At 45.3% G+C, this 26,955-nt stretch overlaps 1 protein-coding gene across 10 annotated transcripts in view; it reads right to left on the reverse strand.

The window, feature by feature from the left end:
• LOC144770575 (carnitine O-palmitoyltransferase 1, liver isoform-like) overlaps positions 1 to 26,955 on the reverse strand; it is a 525,217-nt gene that overhangs the window by 297,994 nt on the left and 200,268 nt on the right. For all 10 annotated transcript variants that reach the window (XM_078655216.1, XM_078655221.1, XM_078655217.1 and 7 more), the window contains exons 6-7: positions 6,011 to 6,148; positions 391 to 468 (exon numbers count right to left, since the gene is read on the reverse strand). In XM_078655216.1, the coding sequence (XP_078511342.1) occupies positions 391 to 468; positions 6,011 to 6,148 (216 nt within the window). The remainder of the gene's footprint in view (positions 1 to 390; positions 469 to 6,010; positions 6,149 to 26,955) is intronic.

Genomic DNA, 26,955 nt, shown 5'->3' on the forward strand with positions numbered 1-26,955 from the left:
GTTTGCCATAGGGTGGGTCACAGGGACGCACCCATAAGATCTCAAACAGCTTTAAAATAACATTTCTTTTCAAAGAAGCATTCTTGTCTGCCTGCACAGTCATTCAAAACCAGGTGTGATTGAGGGTAAGCAGAGGCAAAAAAAAATAAGTGGTGGCAATCCCACTATTTTATAATGTATGGGCTCCCTTATCTGCTTGTCAGACATGGGCACCTTAGAAGTACCAGAGAATGTTTGACAAATTATAGTACACACAGACCGGGATAAATTAATTCCACAATGAAACTGCAAAGGAACAAGGACTAAAGTTGTGTTATGCAATCCAGTTTTAGAGAGTGGGGTAATTTGTCTAGAAAAAAAGTAAAGTATGATAGAAGAAATAAGTCTTACCATAGCATAGTAATTGCTGTTCACCATGATCGGACTTCGTCCACGGAGATAAATATATTCTTCCCACCAGTCGCTTACCTGAAATAAACTAAAATAATTAATTTAAGCAAAGAAACAGGAAAAAAGAGTGAAGAAATAAACCCAATGAACAGCAACAGATACAAGTTAAGAATTATGATAAGCAGAGATGCGAGAGAAAGAGGAATTTAGACGTGGGAAGTAAGCATGACAATTGAAGACGACGCACACAGACATGAGAAAATTGATCTGAATATGTAAGAACTTTGAAAGGAACACTGAAAAGAGCAAATATAGGAGTGAAGAAACAGACAAGAGTGAACAGAGCGATGAGACAAGAACAAAGAAGATAAGAAGGCATGAGGGAGAGTGATGCCGACACACAGGCGATAGGAGAAATTCTGGAACAAGGAGGAGCAAAAGGCATTGAGATAAGAGAAAGCAAGAAAGAACAAAAGATACTGCCTGATACAAGAAAGGGGCAGGAAAGAGTCAGAAAACCATTAGGAACACGTCCGCAATGAGGAACATAAACACAGACAAAAAGGTAATAAACGGAGGCGCAAGACAGGGATACGTTTTATTCTCTCCCTGCCTCCTCTGGTTCGATGGATATTTTGCTTTTTATCAGCTGCGTGCTATTTGTAGGGAGCTTCACCCAACATTTCCCCAGCCTCCGCCCACTCTGCTCACTCTTGACTTTATATACACATCCCCCCACTCCCCGAAAGCTGGTAACTAAACTGTATGCCCTAACGCTGTCGACCTCCTCCATATCTACCGAGCGTGCTCGGGTGGCATGGGATGCGGAACTAGGTGTGGACATTTCCCAAGCTGACTGGCTTTACTGCTGTAACCAGACTAAGAAACTGTCTCCTAACTATCATCTCCGTCTTATACACTGCAAATACTTACACCGGCAATATCGCTCCACTGTCCAGCTGAACAAAGTGGGACTCATACCCAATGACAATTGTATGCGCCGCTCTGCCCCTGCTGCGGACTTCACGCATCTTGCTTGGTTGTGCCCCAGGTTGTCTGCCTTCTGGCTGGAGGTCTGCGCCGCCATCTCAGAGATAACCTCCACTCGGGTTGTCCCCGACCCTCCGTTGTGCCTGTTGGGCTTTGTCAAGTTTTGTCCGGACGCCTCTCGCTGATTAACTGCAATGTTACTAGTCCTCGCGAGGCGCAGGGTGGCTATGTGTTGGGGATGCAGACCGGTGCCCAAGTTCACCCATTGGCTTGAAGACGCTTTGGGATGTCAGACCCTTTTATCAGAGTTCTAGTTCTGTTCGAATGCTCATATGTCTATTGTGCTTTGGGACTCGCCAAATGTGTAAAAAGCTCTATTTTTATGTAATAAGTGTACCATGTCTGTGTTGAAGCAGTAAATAAAGGTTTTTGAAAACTAAAAAAAAACTTGATGTCCATCATCAACCACTAAAAGTCTTGATCGCCTTGTTGGACACGTGGATCTGGTCCTAAAGGCACCTCCAATGCTGGGCCCACTGCAGAGACAAGTTCCTCTGAAGGGCTCACATGTGCCACTGAGCATAAGGCACAAGCAGAATGCAAGATGTCAGAAGGGCAAGCAGCTTAAGAACTGTTAAAGCTGGTACAACAGCATTTGCCTGAAATATCGGGATCACAGCATGAAAGTCCTGGACTCGCTGAAGAGAAAGAAAGGCCTTGATGGCCACCATGTCCAAAAAAGACCTGATAAAGATCTGCGTTGGTGAGGGTTGACAATAACCCTTGGACGGGTTAATGGAAAACCCGAGGGTGGACAACGATGACATAATTTTCTGCAGGTACTCTGACACCAGCTGAAGCAAACCCAACTTAAATAGAGAATCGTGGTTCAGGATTATGTGCATCACTGACCTATGAAGATGTGCTACAACCACCACCTTGACTTGCTAAAAACCTGAGTAGTCTATGTAAGGTCAAAATGCTGGACAATGAGCTGTACGTGGTCTGCCCCCACAAAAAAAAATTAAGACATTTCCTGTGGGTCTATAAACCAGTACATGAAAGTCCTAAAACACCATCCTATCCTTATGGCCTAAGGCCAGCAGAATCTGCACATGGGTCATTACACCCAACCTTTCTTTCTTGATGAACAAGTTCCGCATCCTGTGGTCTACAATCAGTATCAAGCCGTCACCTTGCTGCGATCCAGGAAGTACGGTGAGTATAAACCCATCCCTGTTCTTACTCAGGCAAAGTCTTGATCGCTTTGTTTGGCAAGCAATATCAACAAATCTTTAAAGGATACTAGAGTGATCTTTCTCATGTGTACACTCAGACATCTGTGGGAGTCCAGAAAGGGGAGGGCATAACGACCTGAAGAGCCCATTGGTCTGAAGTAATGGTGCGCCAGTAAGGTAGCATAGTTGGATTACCCCTACCGGACCCAGATGTGTGCTCGAGGGAGATCTAACAGGATCTGCCACCGTTACCAGGAGTAGGAAGCAAAGCATTGATGTAGCTGACGTGATCCTTGCCTTTGGCACGGACACTTCCGCATGTGCTACAAAACGGCGGCACTAGCTGTTGGATGGGTTTGAGAAGACTGTCAATAGTGAAAGTGGAGGCCTCTTAAGAAACCTCTGCACTTTCTGCACTGCTGATGGTATGGGAGGCACCAAAGACCAGGCTGTACCCTTGAATTTCTTGAGGCACTACAAAGCTGCATTGTTTGTCTTTCCAATGGGTCTAGCCCCATCCAAGGTCCTAGCAATCAAAGATGACTGGAAATCTCCAGAAAATCTGGTGGAGTGCATTCAGCCATGGCGTTTTATGACGACACTGTTGCCCATGACAAACAGAGCTGAAAGGAGAATAGGTCTCATTACATTTTGTACATAATGGGCTGTTGTGTGTAAGTATCAAGAATGTTCTTAGGCAACATGGGCAAAACCTCATAGGTATTGTCGTAAAACGGTGTGGCTGAACTGTACAAAAACACAAACTGCAATCAAGAAACGCAGTTCCAAACAGCCCAAAGAAGAAACTTTCTTGTCCACTGCTTCAATTATTTTTTATTCCCTATCAGGTGAAGTGGATGAAATTAAGTTAGAATTGTCCTTTCAAGGGGAGGCCTCCACCTCGATGTATATCACAGTACAATGCTCCATTAGGAACTTGGGGTGTTCATACACTAGTCTATACTCCTAGCAATGGATTGATTCACTGTTAGAGCTAAAATGGCTTTCAACAAGCTGCCATGATTAGATCAAAGTCTTGTTAAATGGCAACAGAGGACTCGAAGTGGGGGCTAGGTTGTACAATCTCCATCAGGAGATTACCCATAATCCCTTCAGTGGAGAGTGGCAGCTCCAAAACCTCTCCCACCTTCTGGACCAACAGAGCAAATAATGATGTTTCTTTCATCTGGGGAGCCCAAAGAGAATCCAGTGCGAAAGGCAAAGAATCTAAACGACTACCATTTTCCGAGTCAAGCTACACACCAGCATCACTGTAATGTAGGAGAAGTAAATTATACGCCTCCTCTTCTTCAACACATTCATGTTGGACTGGCGAAGGTATTGCACAGCATCAGGATTTTTTCCGAAAATGGTCTCCATTCTTCAGGAGTTCTAGAGGTGAGGCACTGGAAGGAAGTCGTCCTCTATGTATGACTGCACTTCAGTTGTGGTATACCATGACAGAGTGGATAGTAGCTGAACAAAGCCAAAACAAGATCTGGAACCGATACCACTGGAGCTAAAGACAGTGCAGACAGAAGGGCAACTTGTTAGGCCGGTGGCACAGGAGTACGGGCACGCACTGGCGGTGGAGTGGGATGACTTTGTTGGGCAGCTGCGCAGGTGAAAGCCTGCTGGCAGAAGTTAGACTGGTGATAAGTGGGGCCAGAAGGCAGTCCAGAGGGAGCTGGGATTAATTTGAAAATCTTTAGTATGACCTTTTTGAAGGCCACAACTAACCATGGAGTCAACCATGGCCAGGGGGACTTAGGGCTCATCGGCTCAAGGTTTAGCATCTGGTTCGAAGAAGGCAGCACTTCCGATGTCTGGCTTCACAAACACTGAATTTGTGGCCACGCTCTAGAGGGAGAGTGCATGGAAGTCAAACACCAAATCTTGCACTTTCTATTTTTCTTCTTAAATTACCTCTTGTATTTGCTTTTGACTTACCTGATTAAAACGACCTGAACAGGAACAACCACCTGTCCTCATGATGTGGATCAGAAGTGACCTTGCTTCTTGTGCTTGGCTTCCCGCTTCCAGAAAGCTTTGGGAAGTATCATGTAGCACTTGTCACAAACTAGGAGTTATGTTTGGGTCTGTGGTCCCACGGGGAAGCGATTAGCAGGTCTATAACCGGGCCCACATGACGGATGGAAACCTATTATCTTTGTTGGTGACATCCCTTCAGACTGCCGAAATAATTTGTCTAAAGCAAAATGGCTTCTGTAAGAGTACCAAATTCGGAAGCAGTCAAACTCCTGATCAACATGGTGGGTTGCGAAAAATCAGAAAGTGCAGGGGTGGTGCATAAATGTGGTTCCACTTTCTCGTGTTTGGAAGTGGAATGAAGCTGTGAAGGAGGCCGATGGTTTCACCTGCTGGTGCGTAGGTGCTATTGCAAGAATTGCTGAATTCATTCTGACACATCTGGAGATCACAAGGTGAGAAATCTGCATTTAGAAGTATCCAACAGAAGTGGTGACCATACAAATGATAACGCCGCAGCTATCAAAATGATGCCATCCAGATTGTGGCTGCACTGGAACCAATTATGCAGATGAAGAGGGCAGAGGGTCTGAACTGGCATAACAGAAGCAATTTCAGTGACAATGGGAGACACTGATCATGGCCTCAGGCAAATGTTATGATACCTGCTGCGTCGTGTAGATGTTGGGCGGGGACCTCAATAATGTTGATTATTTTTCACTGCCATTCTATATACACAATTTTGTTTTCTACTCAAGGTTTAGGGTCAGGATCCTTTTAGGGTCACATAGCTTACTGGAACGGATATTGACCCCTAATCCTTTGCTTGCTTCAGGTCACCGCCCTAAAATGTGCTGATTAAGAAGTAAGGAACAAGGCCAGCCTTGGTCATTCCTATCAACTAATGGAAAAGTTGTGCAGTTGCAATGACATATGAACACCAGGAGCGGGCAACAATTCACTGATCGAGAAAAAAATGTATTTGAATTAATTTACAGAAGACAACATTTCCAAATTAATTGTTAACATTTTCATTGCCACTTTGGTAGTTCAAAAAAGCACTGAGTTTCTGCAATCCCACACAGAAAACCCGACAGCAGTGAAAGTCGAGATCGAGTAACTGAGTGTTTAGTATTGCCAATCAACATTGTCTTTTTACACCCACTCATATGAGTCGAAAAAACACAACAATGTACTACAGGGAAAATGGTAGTATGACACAGCTGCCAAGCATGAAAGACAATAAACGGCTGTCACACTATCAAAGTCGATATGTATCAATTCGAACATGAGAGAAACATCACGGCATGAGCTAGGGTGAAGGAGCATCCATTATTTTGAGAGCGGAATAAAGAGGGGAAGCATACACAAAAGAAAGTTTAATCTGAAATGATTCCTCTTACGTAGTTAGACGCCCACCAAGACTTGAGCCTCAGGTACCACTGCAGCCGTGGAGCTAGGTTCACCTCAAAGTCCTTTGCCAAGGCAGTCATCCTTTTGAACTGCTCATCATCCATCAGAGGCTTGACGGACTCCAAGTACTGTTGGACAAAAAGATTCCCATCAAGTTACACCCAGAACACGCCACTCTGCTATCCAGCAAGAAACAAAGGATATTCCTGTACCAGGACATATTATGAAGACAATGTTACAATGATCCTGATGGCAAATACTTACTATCAAACCCATTCACTCTGAGGGTCAGCGTAGATGGACTATTTGGAATTTGTATCCATAAGGCGGCGAGTGGACCCAAGTGAGCTGCAAGGCAGGACTAAGGAACAACAGAGTGACAGTGGCTCCCAGAGCTGGTATGCAAGGGAAATGCAGATCATGACTGAAGTGCACGGATGTAGTGGTTTGTGGGTTACAGCACTCGAAAAGCAAGAGGGCTCGGTAAAGATTGATCTGCATCATCAGAGCTGGATGTGGATGCCTAGCAAGGACTATTAGGGAAGGTCGGGATCAGGACTGAGGACATGAGATCTAGCCATAGACCTATGTATCACAAAACCTGATTATGTCATTCAGTGAAGATAAGTAATGTACAGATCACTTAACCCTGCATTATTCACTTTACGACTTCAATGTTCTCCGAGTAAGGATGTTCGACAAACTCACTGCCTCAGAAATAAAAGTGTAGGGTAATTGAACAGTTACTTACCTGTAACAATGGCAGCAATGGACACATATTCAGCATTCTATGTTTTTTTAGCCAACAGTACTTTTCATGTTGAGAATGTTACTCCCAAATATATAACAGGAGATGAAAAACCAGACATCACATGAGGCACATTATTGTGGTTAAATATCCAGAATGCATAGCACTTTCAAAAATTACAGAAGGCCACCAGGAAGCCTTGTTTGCGGTCACAGCCCTCTTGGGACAGAGGCCATACAGAATGCCAGGCTCTGTTGGAGCTAGTAAAGTTAATTTTCACAGCAATGATATTCAACTCGAAGTACAAGTAGAGAGACTGTGTAGCATAGGAATTTAGAGAGGATGTACTAGCTGGAGGAAAATACATCCTACAACTATAGATATGCAGCATTGGCAACTTTCAAACTTTTACACAGATTACTTTTTTCCTATTTGCAAGTGTCAAGCCAGGAAATTCTGGAACCTCCTCAGTAGCAGACTCTAATTATTAGCACATGCACATTTTTGAGACTTCCATGGAACCCTAGCTTAGAGATCAATGGCAGGAGTTTGCTACCAGTCACTATTATGATTGAAGCGCATTTCATGAAAAACAAGTTGGGATTTGTGTGCAATTTTTTGAGGTTCCAAAACCATACAGTTGAGCATCCTGGGAGCAATCTTGAACACCCAGTATGTGCAAGGAGTGGGAATTGCCTGCGCCACAGGATGAACAAAAAATTCTATCCCTTTTAAAATGTATCAGAGACTCCATTCCCTCTTAAAATACAGTTTGGTCCCCATACGTGTAAATCACGAACCGTCTCAATCCAATTCCATTATGTTTCTTTCCTGTAGGTAAAGTTAGAGCAAAACACACATGAAGTAGGCCTGAGCGTAGTTCACAGAGATTTGCTACGCGGAACTCCGTGAAGTTACAAAAAACTCAGCGTAGTTCCGCGAGTGGCAGATTGCAGTGCGAACTGCAGTTTGTGCTGGTATTCCTGCCGCTCGGGTAGAAATTCTACACGAGCGACAGCTTGCGTTCTCGCGAGCGGGGGAAAATACTCCGCTGCACATCGCGAAGTGGAGTTTTCTGCACTGCGCGAGCTCCGCGGAGTGCAGGAAACTCAGCAAACTGAGGAAAGTTCACCACCCAGGCCTAACACAAAGTACAAAAGAGGGAGTGTAAAGATCACTAAAAGTAATGGAATTACATTGTGGTAAATATTACTTCTTTCATCCTGCTCTCCCTGCTTCTCAACCGGATGCGAAGATGATTTTGCAACTAGAAACATGAAAGGGTGTTATAAAAGGAAGGCAAAGTGAATATATGCTGAATTAGGATCCAAGCACAAGATTAGATAGAACTTTGCAGCTGATGCTGAATCTTTTCAAGAAGATTGACAAGAGTATTGCTCACAAGCATACAGTCTAAAGCTACAAATGTCTGGGCGTGGCCACGGAGGCGACCAAGATGGCCGCCTCTGCCTGAAGCTCCGCCGGCACAGGGATCGATTGCCCTGAAAACCATGTGAACCGCTGATTTTTGGAGGACCTCGTACCGCCATCCTGCAGCCGATCCGACGAGGGTGATCCTGACTCTCCCGGTGGAGGGAGATCGGTGATACGGCAGAGGGTACTGTGTGCCGGGTGCCTCGTGGTCGGCCTCCCTTGCTGCGCTGTTCTGGTGAGTGGCTCGGCGCTCAGGGCGTCCCGCTTGCTCCCCGGCCCCCGCGGCGTGTCGGGCGTGCTCTGCGCTGCTGCCCTGCCTTCAGTGCCGCCCTCCTTGTCCCGGTTAGTTGCTGCTGCAGCTACAGCTACAGCCTTAGTCAGGTGCCCGGTCCTTGGGCCTGCGGCGGCGCCCCGAGCCGGGGACTGGATTTGCGGTCAGGCGGCTGGGGCGCGGGTGTGGCGAGGGGCGCGCCGCGAGGCGGGAGAGGCCTGGGGACTGTGGGGGGGGCGCTGCGGGCTATTGAGCTTTCCCAGTTCCAGCGGCCCCGCCCGACCATCGGCCTGAGGATTTACGGGGCCTGAGCCAGTGTCTGGCACTGAAGGGACCCACTGCTACCCTCCCCCGAGCCTGAACGACGGACCACGGCTATCGCTCCAGCTCCTGGCGCAGTGAGTCCTCCTGCCTCGAGCTTTGGGGCTCTGGCCCCACTGGCTCCCCTGACTGTGTGAGCATACCTGCAAGTGGCACTTTGGGAGTATTTCCGCCGGCTGGTCTCTCCTCCTGCACCTGGCTTTGTGGATCCTACTTGCCTGCCCCACCCCAATCTGAAAGGGCTGCCAGGCCCTTGTTCTCGCCTGGGCAGCCTTCACCATTTATTATTGTCTGGGCCTGTAATCTTTGCCCTGCCGCCTGCCTGCCTCCCCTTAGTCTTTACCACCTTTGCTGGATACCTGCGTTTTTGCCCTCCCTTCAAAGGCTTGGACTGTCGCCGGCCTCCCTAGTACCACCATGGTAAAAAAAGACCCAAACCAACAGAAACTCAACTTTGCTGGGTCGTCCCTTCCCTCTGCTGAACCCCAACACGACTCCTCCTCTGGGGCGACGGGGGGTGCTGACTCTGATGATACTACCACTCTGATGATGACCCATGATGACAGAAATGAGGGCCAGCTTTAAATCGCTAGATGGCCGCTTCGACAGCCTCGAACAAAAAATGGCGGACATGAGCTCTAAAATTCAGGCCCATGATTGCAGATTGGACCTGGTTGAATCCAGAGTATCCGACTCTGAGGACAACGCTGCTAAGTCCCTGAAACGGCTCAAGCGGGTGGAGAGAATCCTTAAAGAGGTGGCGGTGAAAAATGAAGATCTAGAGGCGCGTGGACGACGCAACAACGTACGCATCATTGGCGTGGCAGAGACGACACCGACGGGCCGGATGGACGTCTTCGTTGAGCAGTTATTAGTCGAACTGTTTGGCAGAGAGCTGTTTACTCAGGGGTTTGTGGTGGAACATGCCCACAGGTCATTGGGGCCTAGGCCGCGTCCTGGCCTCCCCCCAAGGCCCACCATTGCTCGCATCATGAACTTCAGGGACCGAGACTCGGTGCTCAGGGCAGCCCGTGAACGAGGTGAGGTGAGGTGACATGGCAGGGTGGCACCCTATCCTTTTTCCCAGACTTTACGTTTGCAGTCCAGGAGGCGCGTAAGAAATTCAATGGCGTGAAGGCCACGCTTCGCAACTTAGGCCTCAAGTACGGTATGCTATACCCGACGCGCCTACCGGCCTGTGGCACGTAGATTCCGCATTTTTGAATCGCCTGCGGAGGCACAGGAGCCAGCATTACAGACAGCGGGGATCCAATTCGACCCCTACCAACACGCCGGGCCCGATCTCCCCGACTCGAGCGGACTCGCAAGGCAGTGCTGACCTTTTCACTGAGACTGGATGTGGCTGACTATCTACACAGAACGCTTTGGTCCTCCTCTGAAGTTTGTGGAACTGTTCTCTTATGCTATTGATAATTTTCTCATTGGTTTGAATGGGTGGTCGGTCTTCCCGGCCGGCGTGGCGTTGCCTCCCCCCCATGGCGGATGCCACTACAGTTTTGGTTAATGGGGTATTTCTAGATCAGTTGTACTCTTCCAGTGCCTGTACGACACCATCATTGTCTGTTCCCATTGGTAATCAGTTGTTCTGGGTTTGCCTCTCTGGGGTTGCAATGAGGCTGGGAGGTGGGTGGGGGTTGGGTTTTTTCTTTTTTTCTGTTTTTGACTTTGTTTTCATTTACTGTTGCGAATCACTAAATGCATTGGGCTTTGTCATTTCTATGTCCGCTTACCGCATGGCAGCTTTGTGGGCTCCCAGATGGCCGGTTTAGATCTACGGAATGGCCCGTCCAAGCTCTCCCTGATTTCTTGGAACGTTAGAGGGCTGAACGATATGAGAAAGCGTAGGCAAGTTTTTAACTACATTGCCCGACACGACATTGACATCGCTTTCCTACAGGAAATGCACTTGTGCCCCTCGGGCTCGCAGACCCTTTGCAGGAGCTGGGGCACGCATCGGTATTTATCGGTATTTCTCACACTACAGCAGGTATTCCAGAGGGGTGGCTATAGTTATACACAAGAGGGTGCCCTTCGTTATGTCCTCTGTTACAACTGATCCAGAGGGTCGATTCTTGATTTTATCAGGTTCCCTGTTTGGACATAAGGTTACTTTGGTTGGCGTATATGGCCCCAATACAGACACTCCCGCCTTTTTCCAGACTCTACAGGTGAAGTTAATGACATTGGACCCTGGCTTGTTGTTAATCGGAGGGGATTTCAATCTGCTGCTGAACCCCCACCGTGATGGCACATCTTCCTCCGCAGACACCAGGACTCGTTCGCGACCTATATTGTCTGACCTTTGTGAACACTTCTCCCTTATCGACATCTAAGCTCGGTTACACACGCTCTCCCCTGAATACACACACCACTCCAGTTTCCATAACACGTGGACCTGGTTAGATTATTGTCTGACTTCCCCCGGGGTGGCTGGATAGGTCGAATCCCTGCTCACACTTCCACGCACGCTTTCCGATCATTCTCCGGTGGTGCTACGCTTGGGGGTCCCCCGGCTAGGTGGATATGAGAGGCAGTGGCGATTTCCTGGGAGGGCTTTGGCAGACCCGGTGTTCACCGAGACGATCCGCAAAGCCATAGACGATTATTTTGAATTGAATACTGGTTCCGTGGAGTCTTGCGCGACCTTATGGGAGGGGTTTAAGGCCACTATTCGTGGGGTCTGTATCGCCACACACGGTGTTTTGCGCGACATCAGGACTTCCCTTTCCCGTATCGAGAAAGACATGCAAACGCTTGATGAAGTATTGCAGCGGGCTCCTACTGCTGAGGGCGAAGCGCAGCGGTTAGCATTGTTGGTTAACTTCCGTGAGGAAGCGGACAGGGAACTAAAATGTTTGTCAACACGGCACAGCAGTACGGGGAGGGTGACAGACCCGGGAAATTGGTGGCGCAATTGCTTCGACCACCACGCCAGTTGCCGTACATTACGGGCATCGTTGCGCCGGATGGTAGTCTCCGCCATTCCACCCCGGAAGTTTGCGAGACCTTCTTGTCCTACTACAAGACTCTATACACTTCCACCCTATCTGATGATTTAAACGGTCAGACTGCATATTTAGATGAGATTGCTTTGGTCTTCCTTGAGAGGCACATGCAGGAGTTTCTTTCCCTTCCTATTACCCTGGAAAGCGTTATGGAGGCCATCGACGCGCTGAGAGGCTCGTCGGCCCCTGGCTTGGACGGCTTTTCGGCCGATTTTTATAAAGCTTACAAAGAAGAGCTCGCTCCCCGGCTTATTGAAGTCTATGCTGAAGCCCTTGATTGTGGATATTTACCCCCTACATTCAGGGAAGCGGTGATAATCCTCCTCCCCAAACCAGGTAAAGACCCCACTTTGTGCAGTTCCTACAGACCTCTCTTGTTATTGAACCTCGATTACAAGATTCTAGCCAAAGTTGTAGCCGTTCGGCTTTCCCTTTTAATGGAGTTTATAATATCTCCGGCCCAGTCCGGGTTTGTCCCGCATCGGTCCACCTCTTTAAATTTGCGAACTCTGTTCTCGGTCATACACCGCATCGACCCTGCCACCCCGGCCACCGCCATTTTATTAGACGCCGAAAAGGCGTTCGATTCGCTAGAATGGCCCTTTTTTTTTTTAATCAATCATGAGACGCATGGGTATGCCCGAATGCTTGGTTTCGACTGTAGCTTTGCTGTATACTCTCCCAACGGCCCGGATTCGCCTGAATGGCACCATCACTGAACGATTCACTTTATCGCGTGGCACACGGCACGGCTGCCCACTGTCCCTCCTACTTTTTATACTGGCTATGGACCCTCTGGACCGACACTTCCAGGAAAATCACCTGTTTAGAGGCCTCCAGTTTCGCACTGGACCGCTTTTAATGTCGCTGTACGCGGATGACATGATTATGTTTGAACGCCCGATGTGAATCTGGAACCGCTGCTGGCCGAAATCACGCGATTTGGTGAGTTCTCAGGGCTTCGAATGAACTGGCATAAATCCCTTATTTTCCCTCTCACCCTGAGTACCACCCAGTGGGACAGCGAGTTCCCTTTGGAATGGTGCGCGGACTCAGTTAAATATTTGGGGATACACATTCATCTTGACACTGTGGACATTATAAGGTTAAATTACGGTAGGGCATTAGATTTCTTGGAAGACCATATAGACCGTTGGATACGCCTACCACTGTCGATGGTTGCACGCATCGCCATTATAAAAATGGTCGTACTTCCTCGATTTTTGTATCTTTTTAACAATATTCCTATCCTCCTCACGAAGATTTTTTTCTCCCAATTACGCTCCCTGCTTTTGCGATTGGTTTGGGGAGACAAAAACGCGCGCGTATCCTGGCAAGTGCTTACTCTCCCATATGACCGGGGTGGCCTCGGGGTGCCCGACTTTTATTTGTATTTTTCTGATTGCTCAGTGCTCCTTCGCTTCCTCTTGGTTCCACCCTGATGCCCGTATATTATATCTTAGGCCTGAAGCTGACTTGGCCCTACCGCACACGCTATCAACGATTCTTCCCAAGGGGATTCCTAGGGATCGCCAGGATATCCAGACTGTATCCTCCACGTGCTGGGCGTGGGATAAAGTGCGCAGGTTGCTGGGCCTTGACATACTGTACTCTCTTTCCCTTCCTCTCCCGAACGCACACTGGCTTCCGATAACCGGTGAGTCGGTGGTTAAACATACCCTCGCTAAGTTTAACCTACACACGATTGGAGACCTCTTCCCCGACGGCCATGCCTTTAGCATAATTGATGACCCCCGCTTCACAGAACGCACCTTTATGGACGTTTTTGTATTGACCAGGCTCAGATCTATGATGCGCTCTGTTTTTCCTACTTTCCCGCTGGCCCCAGATGAGGCTCTCCCGCTCTTGGCTATCATTCAACACCCTTCTGGTGCGCATTTGGTAGCCAGATTATACAGACTGTGTTGTTCTGCGCTGCCGGCTCGGGACGGCAGGGTGCGGGCGGCCTGGGAAGTAGACTTGGGGAAACCAATTTCGGACGACCAATGGGCCCAGTGCTGCAGGGTCACTAAGCAAGTCTCGTTAACAGTAGGCATAAACGTATTCACTTCAAGTTTTTGCGACGCCTTTACCACACTCCCGCTTTGGCCCAAAGGATTGACCACACCAGCTCTCATCAATGCCCAAAGTGCGGTGCACCTCACGCAGACTTTGCCCACCTTTCCTGGACTTGCCCCTTGTTGTGCGACTACTGGTCCCAGGTTCCTCACACTTTTAGTCAGGTGCTTGGGGTTCCTTTGTCCCCTACCCCAGAGATTGCACTGCTAGGGTATGTTTCGAACTTTCCACGGTCTGTCCGTAAGCTTGCGGCACTGGGGTTTCTATTGGCAAAAAGAGAAATAGCTCTGTTGTGGTGCTCCAGGAGGCACCCCAGCTTGAAATCCTGGCTGCGCAGTATGGCCTTCTGCAACATTAATGGCGTGGAGTACTCTTCCACGATCGCCGCTTCCTCTCGCCCTCTTGACATTTGGGGTCCCTACCGGGATTACATAGCTAAGATCACTGCTGAACGCCAGTCCCAGTTGGGGAGTCAGGTGGTCCCAAAAGGGGCGGGCTGATGGGCGCTGCTTACTTAGTCTATCCCAGGCAGGCCGCCTGAGGGCTGCTGTGGTCAGCTGTCGTGGCCTGCCAGTCCACGCCAGGGTCTCCTCTGGGTATACATAGCCTTGCTGCTGTGGGTATTTCTGGTCACCTCCCCCTACATTTGTGCTGGGACGCTGGATATCCTTTCATGCCACTATTGTAACGGCCACTGATTTCCCCCATTTATTGGTTATACGTGACTATTGAATTATCGTGTCATTATACGATTGTTTTTGTGATGCTATACTAGAATTGTGCGGATGCTCGGTTTCCTCTGTACAACTCTGCCATGAGTGTGATACACTGTGTTATTTGGATTGCATATGTGATTCCCTTCTTGATATTGTTTTCATTTGTTTTTATATATTTTGAAAAATGACAACGTTTTTTTTTTTTAAAGCTACAAAATGTCTAATGTGCGGCTCTTGGTAAAGGCACCACAGCTGCAACTACATGGATACATCTAGATTTCTATCATCCCTGCAGGCAGGGACCCTAAGGTCTAGGTTGGAAAATAGATGAAGAGTGGTCTTCAGTTTATAATTCTCATCAAAAAGAAGGCAAAAGACAAACAGATGACGGATGGAATGCAGAGCAAATCAAACCTTAATCCCCAGTCAATAGATCCGAGTTAAATCCATTGTTCTTTTGCTCACCATGCCACCCCAGTTTAGACCCAGCCATATGCAAATCAGTCTTGACCCTGTGCCTCATTGGAACAGTCCAGCCCTTGCTGCCAAGCCAGGTCCACCATGGACCGGAAACAAGCATCCTGGAACCAGTTTCTGGACACCACCACCTCACCAGCCAGGCTAGCTTGAATCCAGTGGCACAGTGAGTCCGGGATCCACGTCTGGGCATACACGGCACACTTAGGGTGAGAACGTAGAAGACAAACAGATGATGGACGGAAAGTAGAGCAAATCAAACATTCACCCCCAGTTGGGTAAAATCCATCTTTCTTTTGCTCACCAGGCCACCCCAGTTTAGACCCACGTATGGGAAGACCTGGCTTGGCAGTTCGGGCTGGACTGTTCCCATGAGGCACAGGGTCAATACTTTTTTGCATATGGCTGGGTCTGAACTGGGGTGGCTAATTGAGCTAAAGAACAATGATGGATTCAACCCAGATCTGTGACGGGGGGAGGGGGGTAAAGTGTCTGAAAAGTTTCAGCACTCGCTCCATCATCTCCTTGTGTTTACTTTAATTAACGCAAGAGCAAAGAGTAGCTCTTACTAATCTACAGAAATGCGAAGAGCTTACTATAAAGCCGGCAGACAAAGGGGGAGGAGTTGTAGTCTTCAACACATCACATTACGAAAATAACATTAGAGACCTTTTAAACGTGGAGGAACATTATAAAAAAGCTAGATTTACGGAATTGAAGACATTAAAATTAGAAGTCATTGAATTGCTGAACAAAGGGAGAGATGAAGGTTACACTAGTGACAATGAATATAAATTTCTTTTGAACAACCATCCGGTCATCCCAGCGATTTATGGTCTCCCCAAAATTCATAAACAACTGGATAATCCACCTATGAGACCCATTATCAGCGGGATTGGCTCTCTTCTAGAGCCATTGAGTCGCTATGTGGACTTTTTCCTCCAGTCTATAGTAAAAAAACAGATCTTATCTAAAAGACACCACACATGCGATCACAACATTTGAAGGTAGAGGGTTCAATAAGGCGACCCAATTTTTGGTCGCTTTAGACATAGAAGCCCTTTACACTAATATACCCCAAAATGATACCATAGAAGTAATAGCCTCAATTCTAGAAAATGAAGATCTAAAGGGAGGAAATGATCATTTTATTATGTCATGTATATATTTAATATTGAAGAAAAACTTTTTCCTCTTCAAGGATGACCTCTACCTACAAGTGAAAGGGACCAGTATGGGGGCCACATGTGCCCCCAGTCTGGCATGCTTGTATGTCAGTAACTTCGAGGACAGACATATATACAATGAGGTTGCCCCATACTTCGAGAATATCACTTGCTGGCATCGCTACATAGATGATATCTTCATCAGGAGCGGTGCCAGTGAGACCCTTACCAACTTTCTCGAGTGGCTCAACTTGGGTGATCCCAATCTTAAATTTACGGGACACCATAGCAACCAACAAGTCACCTTCCTTGATATTATCATCAAAGAAGAAGAGAGGATTCTAAAAGTGGAACTTTTCACAAAGCCCACTGACAAAAACACCCTCCTGTTGTACTCAAGTAATCACCCCAAATTACAAAAAGACAACGTACCATTTGGGGAGTTCCTGAGACTTCGCAGGAACTGTACCAACCTTAACGATTTTTATAAACATGCGGAGAATACTAGGTTAAAATGAGAAAATAGAGGGTATCCCAAGAAACTGATAAAAAACGCACTTAAACGTGCTCGATATTACGATCGAGACAGTCTCTTGGACCCTCAAAGAAAATCAAACAATAAAAATTTACCTTTAGACAGGATAGTATTTGTCACCCAATATTCCCATTTGAGCAATCAAATCAAGAATATTGTGAATAAACATTGGAAAATACTTAATCATAATAGTGAAACCCAGTTAACCAAACCGCTATTCTCATTCCGCCGGAACAAGACAATTAAGAATAGTCTGGTACACACTTATACCGCCCCTAAAGAAAACCAACTAACACTATCAGGACATGTAGCATCAGGCAACTATAAATGCGGAACCTGTTCAGTCTGCCCCCATTCTATTATAGGTAACACTGTTGAATACAATGGCAAGAAACTCCAACCGACTACATTCAACAATTGTCGCAGCCAGAACGTAGTGTACCTCCTACTTTGTCCTTGTAACCTTGGTTACGTGGGCGAAACAGGTAGAGAACTACGGATTAGAGTTTTGAAACATAAGTCTGCGATACGCACCTCCAAGATAAATGCGCCCCTGACTGACCACTTTAAAACAATGAACCACTCCTGTGATGACATTAGGTGGTTCATTTTAGAGAAGATAAAAATAAACAGAAGAGGCGGAGATTCAGATAGACTGCGAAAAGTTAGAGAACAATGGTATTTTTGCCACCTTAATACCATCGACAAAGGCCTTAATACTCGGGAAGATTGGGCAAAGTGCCTTTAATCGCGCTTCCCCAATAATCGCACCAAACCCATTTACTCTATTTATTTCTTTGTTCTACTGGGTAAGGGTGGTGATTCGTATCAAGTATTACTCCCACTCTTATTTGGCCCCAATCATAAACGACAGGTGTATTTTTCTCTTTCCATAATAACATTATTCTAAAAATCCAACTCTAAATTAGGACTGGATTTTGGAAAACTGTTTACTTGCCTATGATTTGTGACATTCAATAGGCTTGTATCGTAATATTCGATATTTGAAGGTGAATTTATTTAAGTATACCTCCTAGCAATTTCGCTTTATTACTTCGACATGACCAGACTAGAAGGGCCATTCTTTGTGATATGACCCTCCGATCCAAGAAAGCGACAGCACATGCGCAGAGATGGACTACATAGCCTTATTACACCATCGCGTGGCACATTTTCAATCCCGATAAACGTTCATACGTTATCAGAATAAGCCATAGATGAAAGATTACAGACTTCGGTAATCTTTAGACTTGAGTGTAGCAAGTCTCTTGCGCACAAAAGCAACCTTCATAGGGAAGTAATGTTACTCTCACTTTAAGGAAACCTCTCGCCCTTACGATAGTATAGCCCTTTCCATTTCCAGGAAAGAGCTGCGATAACGCTGTGCATCCCGTAAATAAGTTTAGGGTGCGAGATATAAAATCAGACGTATCCCAATACACCCTCCAGATAGGGCACGGATAAATACGAGCAATGGGAGGACCGCGGTGGAAACTTAACCAACTAGTAGAGGTGGGCTTCCAAGCATGGTATAAACAACCAATAGGATCGTGCGGATTACAAGCGCAGTATGTAAATTTCAAACCTCTAAATAGGTAAAGACGATAGGTCGATATATAAATCGGCACAGACCAATCCGACTACAGCACCTAATACTTAAGCAAGGGTGGTTGCTGGTTGTTGTACCATTTCTTCCAGAACCCCCAAGACAGCGTGATTTATCCGCACGAGAAGGTAAGATTCTACCTGCCGCGTTACTCGAGAATAGATAAACAGACTAATTAGCATCATCCTTCTTTCAATAATCTCACCAGAAACGATAATACTCTTATGTTAATTTTACTTCATTAGGGGCCATTCAAACTTTGATTGGGGAAGCCGTTATATCTACCATTAGAGCTCTCCGCCTTTAATCACCTGCAACTTTCAGCAGCAACAGGCTGAACAAGCGCGAAAACGCTTCCCCTCTACAAACGGTTTCCAAAGCACTTTTCTCTTCCATAATCTGGAGAGAACGAATCACTCTATTTTTGGAGGTACGTGTATGAAGGTTTTTACAACTTAACCTGTCAACTCTCTCATCATAATTCTCTGACAAGGGGTTTTTGTGCTCTCTTTTACCTAGATCGAACACGATTTTAATCACCACAGGAATCACGTATTCACGCATTCCTACGCAAGTGCAGAGCGTTTTTCATTCAATTTACCGAACAGATCTTACAGGTATATTTTTCTATAAAATGCAATTTACTCATCCTGCAAATCCGATTTATCCTAATTAAGGGTAGTAGTAATCGAGGCTCTTTGACCCCTCCACTTAAAACTCCGTAATATACAACTTAGGATAAAGATTCAAGCACCATATTATAATTGTGCCAAACTTAGTTTACATAATTGTTTTATCCTTGCAGATATTTTGAATAACACCTTTCTGAACCAATAAGGATGTTGGCCTACATGGCATATAAATAACACGATTGAGAATTGGCTTCCAGACCCATTAGTCAACCATGCATTGCTGATTTGTATAGGTAAGATGGAGACTTAATAATTCACATTATAATAGCATATAGGTTACTCAAAAGTATGAGCCACTGAACGAGTTCCGTTTCAAAAACCACATTACAATAGCAGAATTGCTACTTAAAAGTATTAGACACTTAACGAGCTCCCTTTCTGAAATTCGAAATGAATGAGGTTCTAAATGTTCCTAGACATAAATACTCCCATGAAGGGAGGGTGTCCATAAAACCACATAAGATGGCCATATATATTCTAATAGAACACGATAGTGTAAAATACAGCTGTTGCACCCAAGTACTAACCGAGTACAGAGGAAGACCCTTTTCTATCTAAATTCCCAGTAAACATTTTGATCTGGCTGTCCATAATAGTTAGCAAAGTTGGGGATAACAGAAATAATGCATGACAGTACAAATAGAGCATAGTTGGACTATGTCAGTCGCAAATGGCGACCTGCAATAGGAAATGAGGGTCAACAATGTGATATGGAAATGTTATGAGTAGACTGAGTATCACAATTGTGATAGTATTTTAGGTGAATGGTATGATTAATTGTATGTATATTTATTATAGGGTAATTGCCCAGACCCAGTAACAAGACAGACATCAAACCTCAGTCTTGACAAAGGTGGAGCACATTTCCGTCCAGTACCACCGAAACGCGTCGACGCCTAACCACTGTACAATTCAAGCTTTTCCCCCCTTGTTTATATAAAATTTGTGGCTATACAACGAGGGTGTGATGAAATTATAGCGTTGAATGTACCATTTGTATTTTACAATTTGTTATGTTTTACAAATTTCTGTCTGTCCTTTGTATTGTGCAGGTCACAATAAGATTGTACTTTTAGTTTGAATTTTAATTGTTATGTTTAGGAACTCTATGATGTATAAATGTAAACTGTTTTTATTCTTGTTTCTTTAATAAATGTTGCTGTACTTTATGTTTATGACCGCATTAGTTCATGATTTTATCTGTTTGACTTAAAGCCTAAGTTTTAGCTTATTTGTTTTATTCCGCAAGGGAACCAGTTTATTCTCAGGTCTATTACCCTATTTCCCTTGATTTACTTAAGGGGTTCCTCTCTCTCCTAATAACAAATTTACTTTAATTAGTGCCCTCTGATCGCTCTGAACGCAGTCTTCTAATCCAGCAAGTAACTGTTCTACAAAGCTGAAGGTTTGCAAGACTTGTTCTTAAAAGAATCTATGTCAAGTTAAGGCCCAACTGAGGAGCTGGGTATTTAAAGGGAAATGCTTCTCTAGAGTCACATTATATACGGAGAAAGTATCACGCAATCTATAAAATGCTTTTGATAGGCTTAAATGCTGTGAAAACCAGATTTGAAAACAGGCGAACACTGTGCAGGCTATCAGGATCATGTAACAGTTGCTGGGGTTCAAGAAACTCCGGGGACATTAATAGATCAGAAGTGTGACAGTAAAGGAATAAACACTTATTTTACCAACCTAGAATAAGAGTACCCCCATGAGATCCTTTAGCTTTTAGGCAAAAGGCAAAATGGAGATTCTGAGAATTCTTCTCTGTGGCAAAGACTACCAGAGGAAAGCTCCAAGTCCTACCTTCCCTACATATGTGCCATATTTCACTTGGGATGGAATTAATAAGCAGCATGGTAAACCCTATTCAGTGTATCCACTTCCATATTACACTTTTCTTCGGATTGGAATGCACAGAGAGGACTAGCCTACAGTTGGACTATAAGCAAGAAAACAGCTTAAGATTTGGTCCTTCCCTGAACGTTCAAACAGACAACTGTGACTGTGTTGTTCATTTGTATACAAATTTCCCTCGGAGGTGAGGAAGAAAGGAATTTCACTCCACAAACATTGTCTTGAGATCTGGAATTCTGACCTGTAGGGAAAAGTCTTGAGCGGTCTGCTCAAGACATGTTTGTAAATGTAGGCATTCTCTATTTTTCAACCACACTTTCAAAAGCCTGTTAAGAAATGATCTGAGAAGGAGGTGCCACAAGTAGAAATCCTGTGAGTAGCCCAGACTTTCAGTCCACTAGTGTCTGAACTCAATTTGAAGCTTGCAGTAAGTACTATAAGAACATAAGTTGTTGTAAATCATGAAAGTCTTTGAAATTGCCAGGAAGATCTTGCAGTTGGAGGACTGCCTGCTTTAGAGTGAACACTGATTTGAGGGGAAGGTTAGGGGTATGGGTGCATACAAACTGAGGTGCTTACCATCGCCCTAAGCAATGTGACAAAGAACTAGCCCGGGCTTATTGTTACTTATAGAGAGTGTGGTTGTTCAAAACAGACCTATACTAAAAGGATTCTTCTTGAGATCAGCCTTTAACTAGTATCAATTAACATCCTGCAGCCGATGCTATGACGCCAACAAAGTACCTTTGTAAACACTTTCAGCTGGGTTGGGCCTAGATGGGAGGCACTTTTATTTTTAATAATGATCATAAATAACTAACTTTAGGTATTGACAATGGCCCTTCCTTGAGGCAATATGGAGGTTTGGATCTTAAAATTACACCGCTATCCAATTTTACAGCTACAAGGCCCCCAGAGTTCGGGCCAAACTCAACATGTGGAAAAATTCCATGAAATGAAATAAGCTCAGACTAAAGTCCCTCTTTCACATTTCTTTGAGACAATGAAGTGTCTATAGTAAAAACCGAGACAATTTGTCATCTAGTACCAATTGTATGGTGCCAAAGAGATGGTGTTTTTAATCTCCTTCAGTAACGCTGGTGATGTGTTCTGAAATGTTCAACATAGACGTTTGTGATAATGAAGGACGAAAGGTTGTGAGGTCCTCTTTATTTCAAACACACAAACGGTGACAGGAGGAACGCTTGCATTTGTCTAAACACTAGCAATCGCTCGGTGTAGCATCCCAACCCATTCTTCTTTTGCTTACCATGCTACCTCAGTTTGGACCTAGTTATATGCAAATCAGCCTTGACCCTGCTCCTCATTGGAACAGTCCAGCTCAAATGGCTGAGCAATTGCCAGTGTTTAGACAAATTGCAAGTCTTCCTCCCATCACCTGTTGTGAGTTTGATGGGCCTCTTTATTGAAATAACTAAAAAGGGGAGTGAAAAGTACGAGGAGTGAGACCCCACTCAACTTTCAAATAGCAAACAGAGTTAATCAAAGGGGAGTGGGGCCACTATAACGTCCTTCCTAACCTGAAAAACCTTAAGGGTTTAAAAGGACTCTCATCCACTGGAGTTTCCTCTCATGGCCTAGATGGATTTGGACTCAATAATTAAGCAGGCCATGAGAGTAAACTCTAAAGTTTTTCTGGATAGGAAGGACGTTATAGTGGCACCACTCCCCTTTGATTAACCCTCTTTTTTGTCATATGCCATCAATCCACAGTAATCACTTTTGATGGAAGAAGCAGAATCCTATCTTGCAACAAACAATGTCTGCAATGAAAGCATGAGAGAAATTCATTCCCTAAAGCAGTACTTCCCCAAACGAACCACAGCCCAATTGTTATATTGACAAACTTTCACAATCTACTTAACTTTAATGAGTAGGAGACAGGCGATTTTTATGTAATTAAAGCACCATGCGGTAGCGCACTGTTATATACAGACAGCACATTTTTCATTGAAACGTGCACTAAATTTGCACAGACATACAAAAGTGTTACTGAAAAAAGTATGTTGCACTCAAATGATATGTGGAAATAGGGATTTAGTAAATATTTAGTAGTTGTGCATCACCAGGTGTAGTGTTTTGATTTGTTTTGATCCTGTTAAAATATTTATTTCCATCACACTTCAGAATTTTACGTCAGGTCCGAGGATTATGCCTTCTTTCTTCACTTTATTCTTACACAGCACAGCCATTCAAAACAACAAGACTACGATTCCCATGAACTCTAGGGGAATAAGTAGTCAACAAAATGCCCAATCAAGAACAGTCCTGGGTCCACCAATCAGGTCCCTCCAGCGTCCACAGAGCCTGCTCTCACTGGTCCTTCCTCCTCCTTCTTCGCTGCTGCGCAGCAGAGATAAGTGCTTTCTGTTTTCCTCGTCAAATGTTCCTGGTTATGCTGTACCAGTTATGCTAGCTTTATCGTACAATGCTGTACTAGTGTTATAAGCTTGTTTTCTTTATTGTACATTGTCGTACTGACTTGGCAGGTTGCTTGTTTCCCCTGCAATGCATGTTTTGTTACCTTTATAGTGGCTGAATTGTTATTCTCTGTGGACAAGTGCCGCGTCCATTGTTGTGGAGCCGCGGAAGGGTTTCCCCTCCTACACGGCTCATCTGGTGCGCCTGCGACCTCCCGCCATCAGGGGGCGTGTGAGGTCTCCTTTTTTTCGTTACGGCGCACGCATTGTAAATTGTAAATGTAAATTGATACTTGTATAGCGCACTACTCACCCGCAAGGGTCTCAAGGCGCTTGTACGAATACCGCTGTGGAACCCATCCTGGCTTTCCCTGTGAGGTGTCCACACCTGAGCACCCCCAAGGTGGAGGCCAGGCATCCTTAGCATTATGGGGGCCGTTGTGGAGATTAAGCAAGCTATTGCCCAGAGTTGCAGAGTGGGACTCCATGATTGGAATAGGCACCGAGGCAAGAATTATCAGGTCCGTGGAATTTTGAGTCCAAGACCCGCCGAGGCGGGGAATTGAACCCTGGTCCTGGGCTAGACCTCTGCATCAGGGTCTGCCGCTCTAACCATTGAGCCACACTTCTCCACGCATTCAAACCCAGAAGGGTTTGTGTGGCGTTCCGTAGCGGCGAGCCCTGGCCGGACGTCAATGCCTATTCCGAGGTGTAATTGTCGGCGCTTTCGGACCGTTACCAGCTCAGGGGGCGATCGCGTTACTACGCTCTGCTTGGCACTTAACAGCGAAATCTGTATTGTTGCATTTTACACCTACTAAGGTCACGTATTTACCATTCTACCTTCAGTGGGCACTTCCCAGGCCAGTTGGGTGTTTTTCTATTGGTATCTCTTTTAGACACCAGACACACGTGCCCAGGGCTTTGCCCTTTGCCTTGATTGCGATTTTTTTCACCCATAATACAGGCTGACACCCAGCCCTTCACAGACTGTTTCTTCTGTTTGCAGTCCGGTCTGCCACCCAGACCCACTTAATTAAGGCTCATCACTACTTACATCCTCATTCCACTATGGAGTTTCAATATGAGGATGATTACCAGGGAGGGGACAATGCCCCGACAGACCTCCAGTGGGACCAGGAGTTCTACGAGGCGGTGGATGCCTCAATTTACTGAGCGGTGGGGAAAGCTCCATCTCCACTAGAGGAGCGGCTAACATAAAAATAGATCAAGCTCTTGCACGACTCACTAGCCCCCCTTTGGCCCCGCTCGTTCCTGCTTCTCAGATGGTGGCACCAGTTCCCTCCCCTCCTCCGGCCAAGCGGGCCCGCAACCCTGGTATGGACTCCAGTGCTTTTGAGCGCCTCAGGCAAGCCTTTTTGGCTACCCAGCCCTCCATGCCACCAGGGGACGTTCTCCCTCCCCCCCCTAATACACCCACGTTCCTCCGATTGGGCTCCGGCTGATAAGGTGGCGGGGTACGTAGCTATGCGTATCCGGAAACCTTTGGAAAAAGAGGCTCGCAACTGTCTTCAGGCAGAATGCCCTCGTCCTTTACTATGGTCCCAATCTGGATGACACTCTTCCTCTTAAAGACCTCTTTGTTGAACTTTTAGATTACGAGGATCCGGTGATTCTAGCAGGAGATTTTAATTTAGTACTTGATCCACAGCTAGATAAATCTACCACTGTTAGGTTCACACATAATCCCAAAACTAGAGTTGTTCTATCCAATGCAATTATCCAGTTTGGATGGAAAGATATCTGGCGACAAAAAAATGGCACAAAAAGAGAATTTACTTTCCACAACAAGAAATTACGAAACAAGTCCAGATTAGACTTCTTTTTGATAGCGGAACATCTAGTTCAGCAAGTAGAGGAGATAAAACATCTTGGTGCCCACATCTCTGATCACTCAGCGGTCTCTCTAACTCTAAAATTGTCAGGTCCCCAGCTGATTAAGAGATACACAATAGATAGAAGTATTCTCTTGGAAGAGGAAATAGTAGATAAACTACTTAAGGAATCTAGCGAGTTCTTCACTATTAATTTAGGCACTGCTTCACTTTCGGTTGTCTGGGATACATACAAAGCCTTCTTGAGAGGGCGTTTGTTATCATTCCAGATCGCAAAATACTCAGCATACAAGGCACAAATTTCCCAGATTGAAGCTAGGATTAAAGCTCTTGAACAGGATGTACTAGATCCCAGCCTGACTGATCAAGAGAATAATAAGAAAGACTTGCTAGTATGTAAACTACAGCTGGAACAATTACTAGATGATAGGCTGAGGAAACGATGGCAGGCTAGCTCATTAGCACATTTTGAATATGGCGAGGTCAGCGGAAAACTTTTAGCCTGGAAAACAAAAAAAGATATCAAGAAGAACTCTATTAAGGAAGTACAGATATTAAACACAAATCTCATCTCAGATAAAAGGACGGATATTGATCAGGCTTTTTACCACTATTTCGACGAAGTATATAGGGAAGACCTCTTACCACAACAGCAATTAATACAGTCGTGGCTAGATCAATATCAGGTTAAAGCTTTAAATGATCAGGCCTCTATCAATCTTAACAGAGATATCAGCTCTATTGAAATAGCTTCGGCAATTGACTCTGCTAAAAAAAGTAAGGCTCCAGGCCCCGATGGGCTACCTTCCGAGATATATAAAGTGCTCGCACCGGTAGTAATACCAGTTTTTGAAATTGCTTTTCACTTCTATATATGAGGAAGGAGGCTAAATTCCTATCTCTTGGAATGATGCCATAGTGGTCCTTATTTTAAAACCAATGAAGAGACCATTCCATTGTGACTCATATAGGCCGATCTCCCTCCTTAATACGGACTACAAGCTTATGGCTAAAATATTAGCAGAAAGATTAAATGGGGTAGCAGGCCAACTGCTGCATCCAGACCAAAAGGGCTTTGTTAGAGGTCGCTCTATACAAGATCTTACACAAGCTTTGGTGGGTGCAATAGATGTTGCCTCTTACTTTAAAATTCCACTAGCGGTTATCACACTGGACGCTGCCAAAGCTTTTGACCGCGTTAACTGGACATTTCTAGTCAAAGTATTAGAAAAAGTCAATTTAGGGAGAAATTTTTGTAGGGCAATTGCAGCATTTTACCAGGCTCCGACAGCTAGATTATTAATAAATGGAAGCTTATCATCTCCCATAAAAATTCAGAGAGGAACAAGACAGGGATGTCCGCTTTCCCCCTTGCTCTTTGATCTATATATGGAATCGTTCGCAGAAAAGATCAGACAAGATCAAGATATTACACCCTTCAAATGCAACAACTGGGTGAAAAAAGTTGCTTTATATGCAGATGATCTCATGCTGTACACCGCTGACCCGATCAAATCAATTCCCCTCTTATATAAAGCAGCAGAGAACTTTGGTCAAGTGTCTGGGTACCTGATTAATCAATCCAAATCAGAATGTATGTGCTGGAACATTACATATGCAAACTCTATCCCAACTTTAAAACATCAAATTAGATATTTGGGAATTCAAATCACGCAGGACATAAATCAACTTGCAGAAAAAAATCTC

The sequence above is a fragment of the Lissotriton helveticus genome, chromosome 7, assembly GCF_964261635.1.
Source record: "Lissotriton helveticus chromosome 7, aLisHel1.1, whole genome shotgun sequence".
NCBI lineage: Eukaryota > Metazoa > Chordata > Amphibia > Caudata > Salamandridae > Lissotriton > Lissotriton helveticus.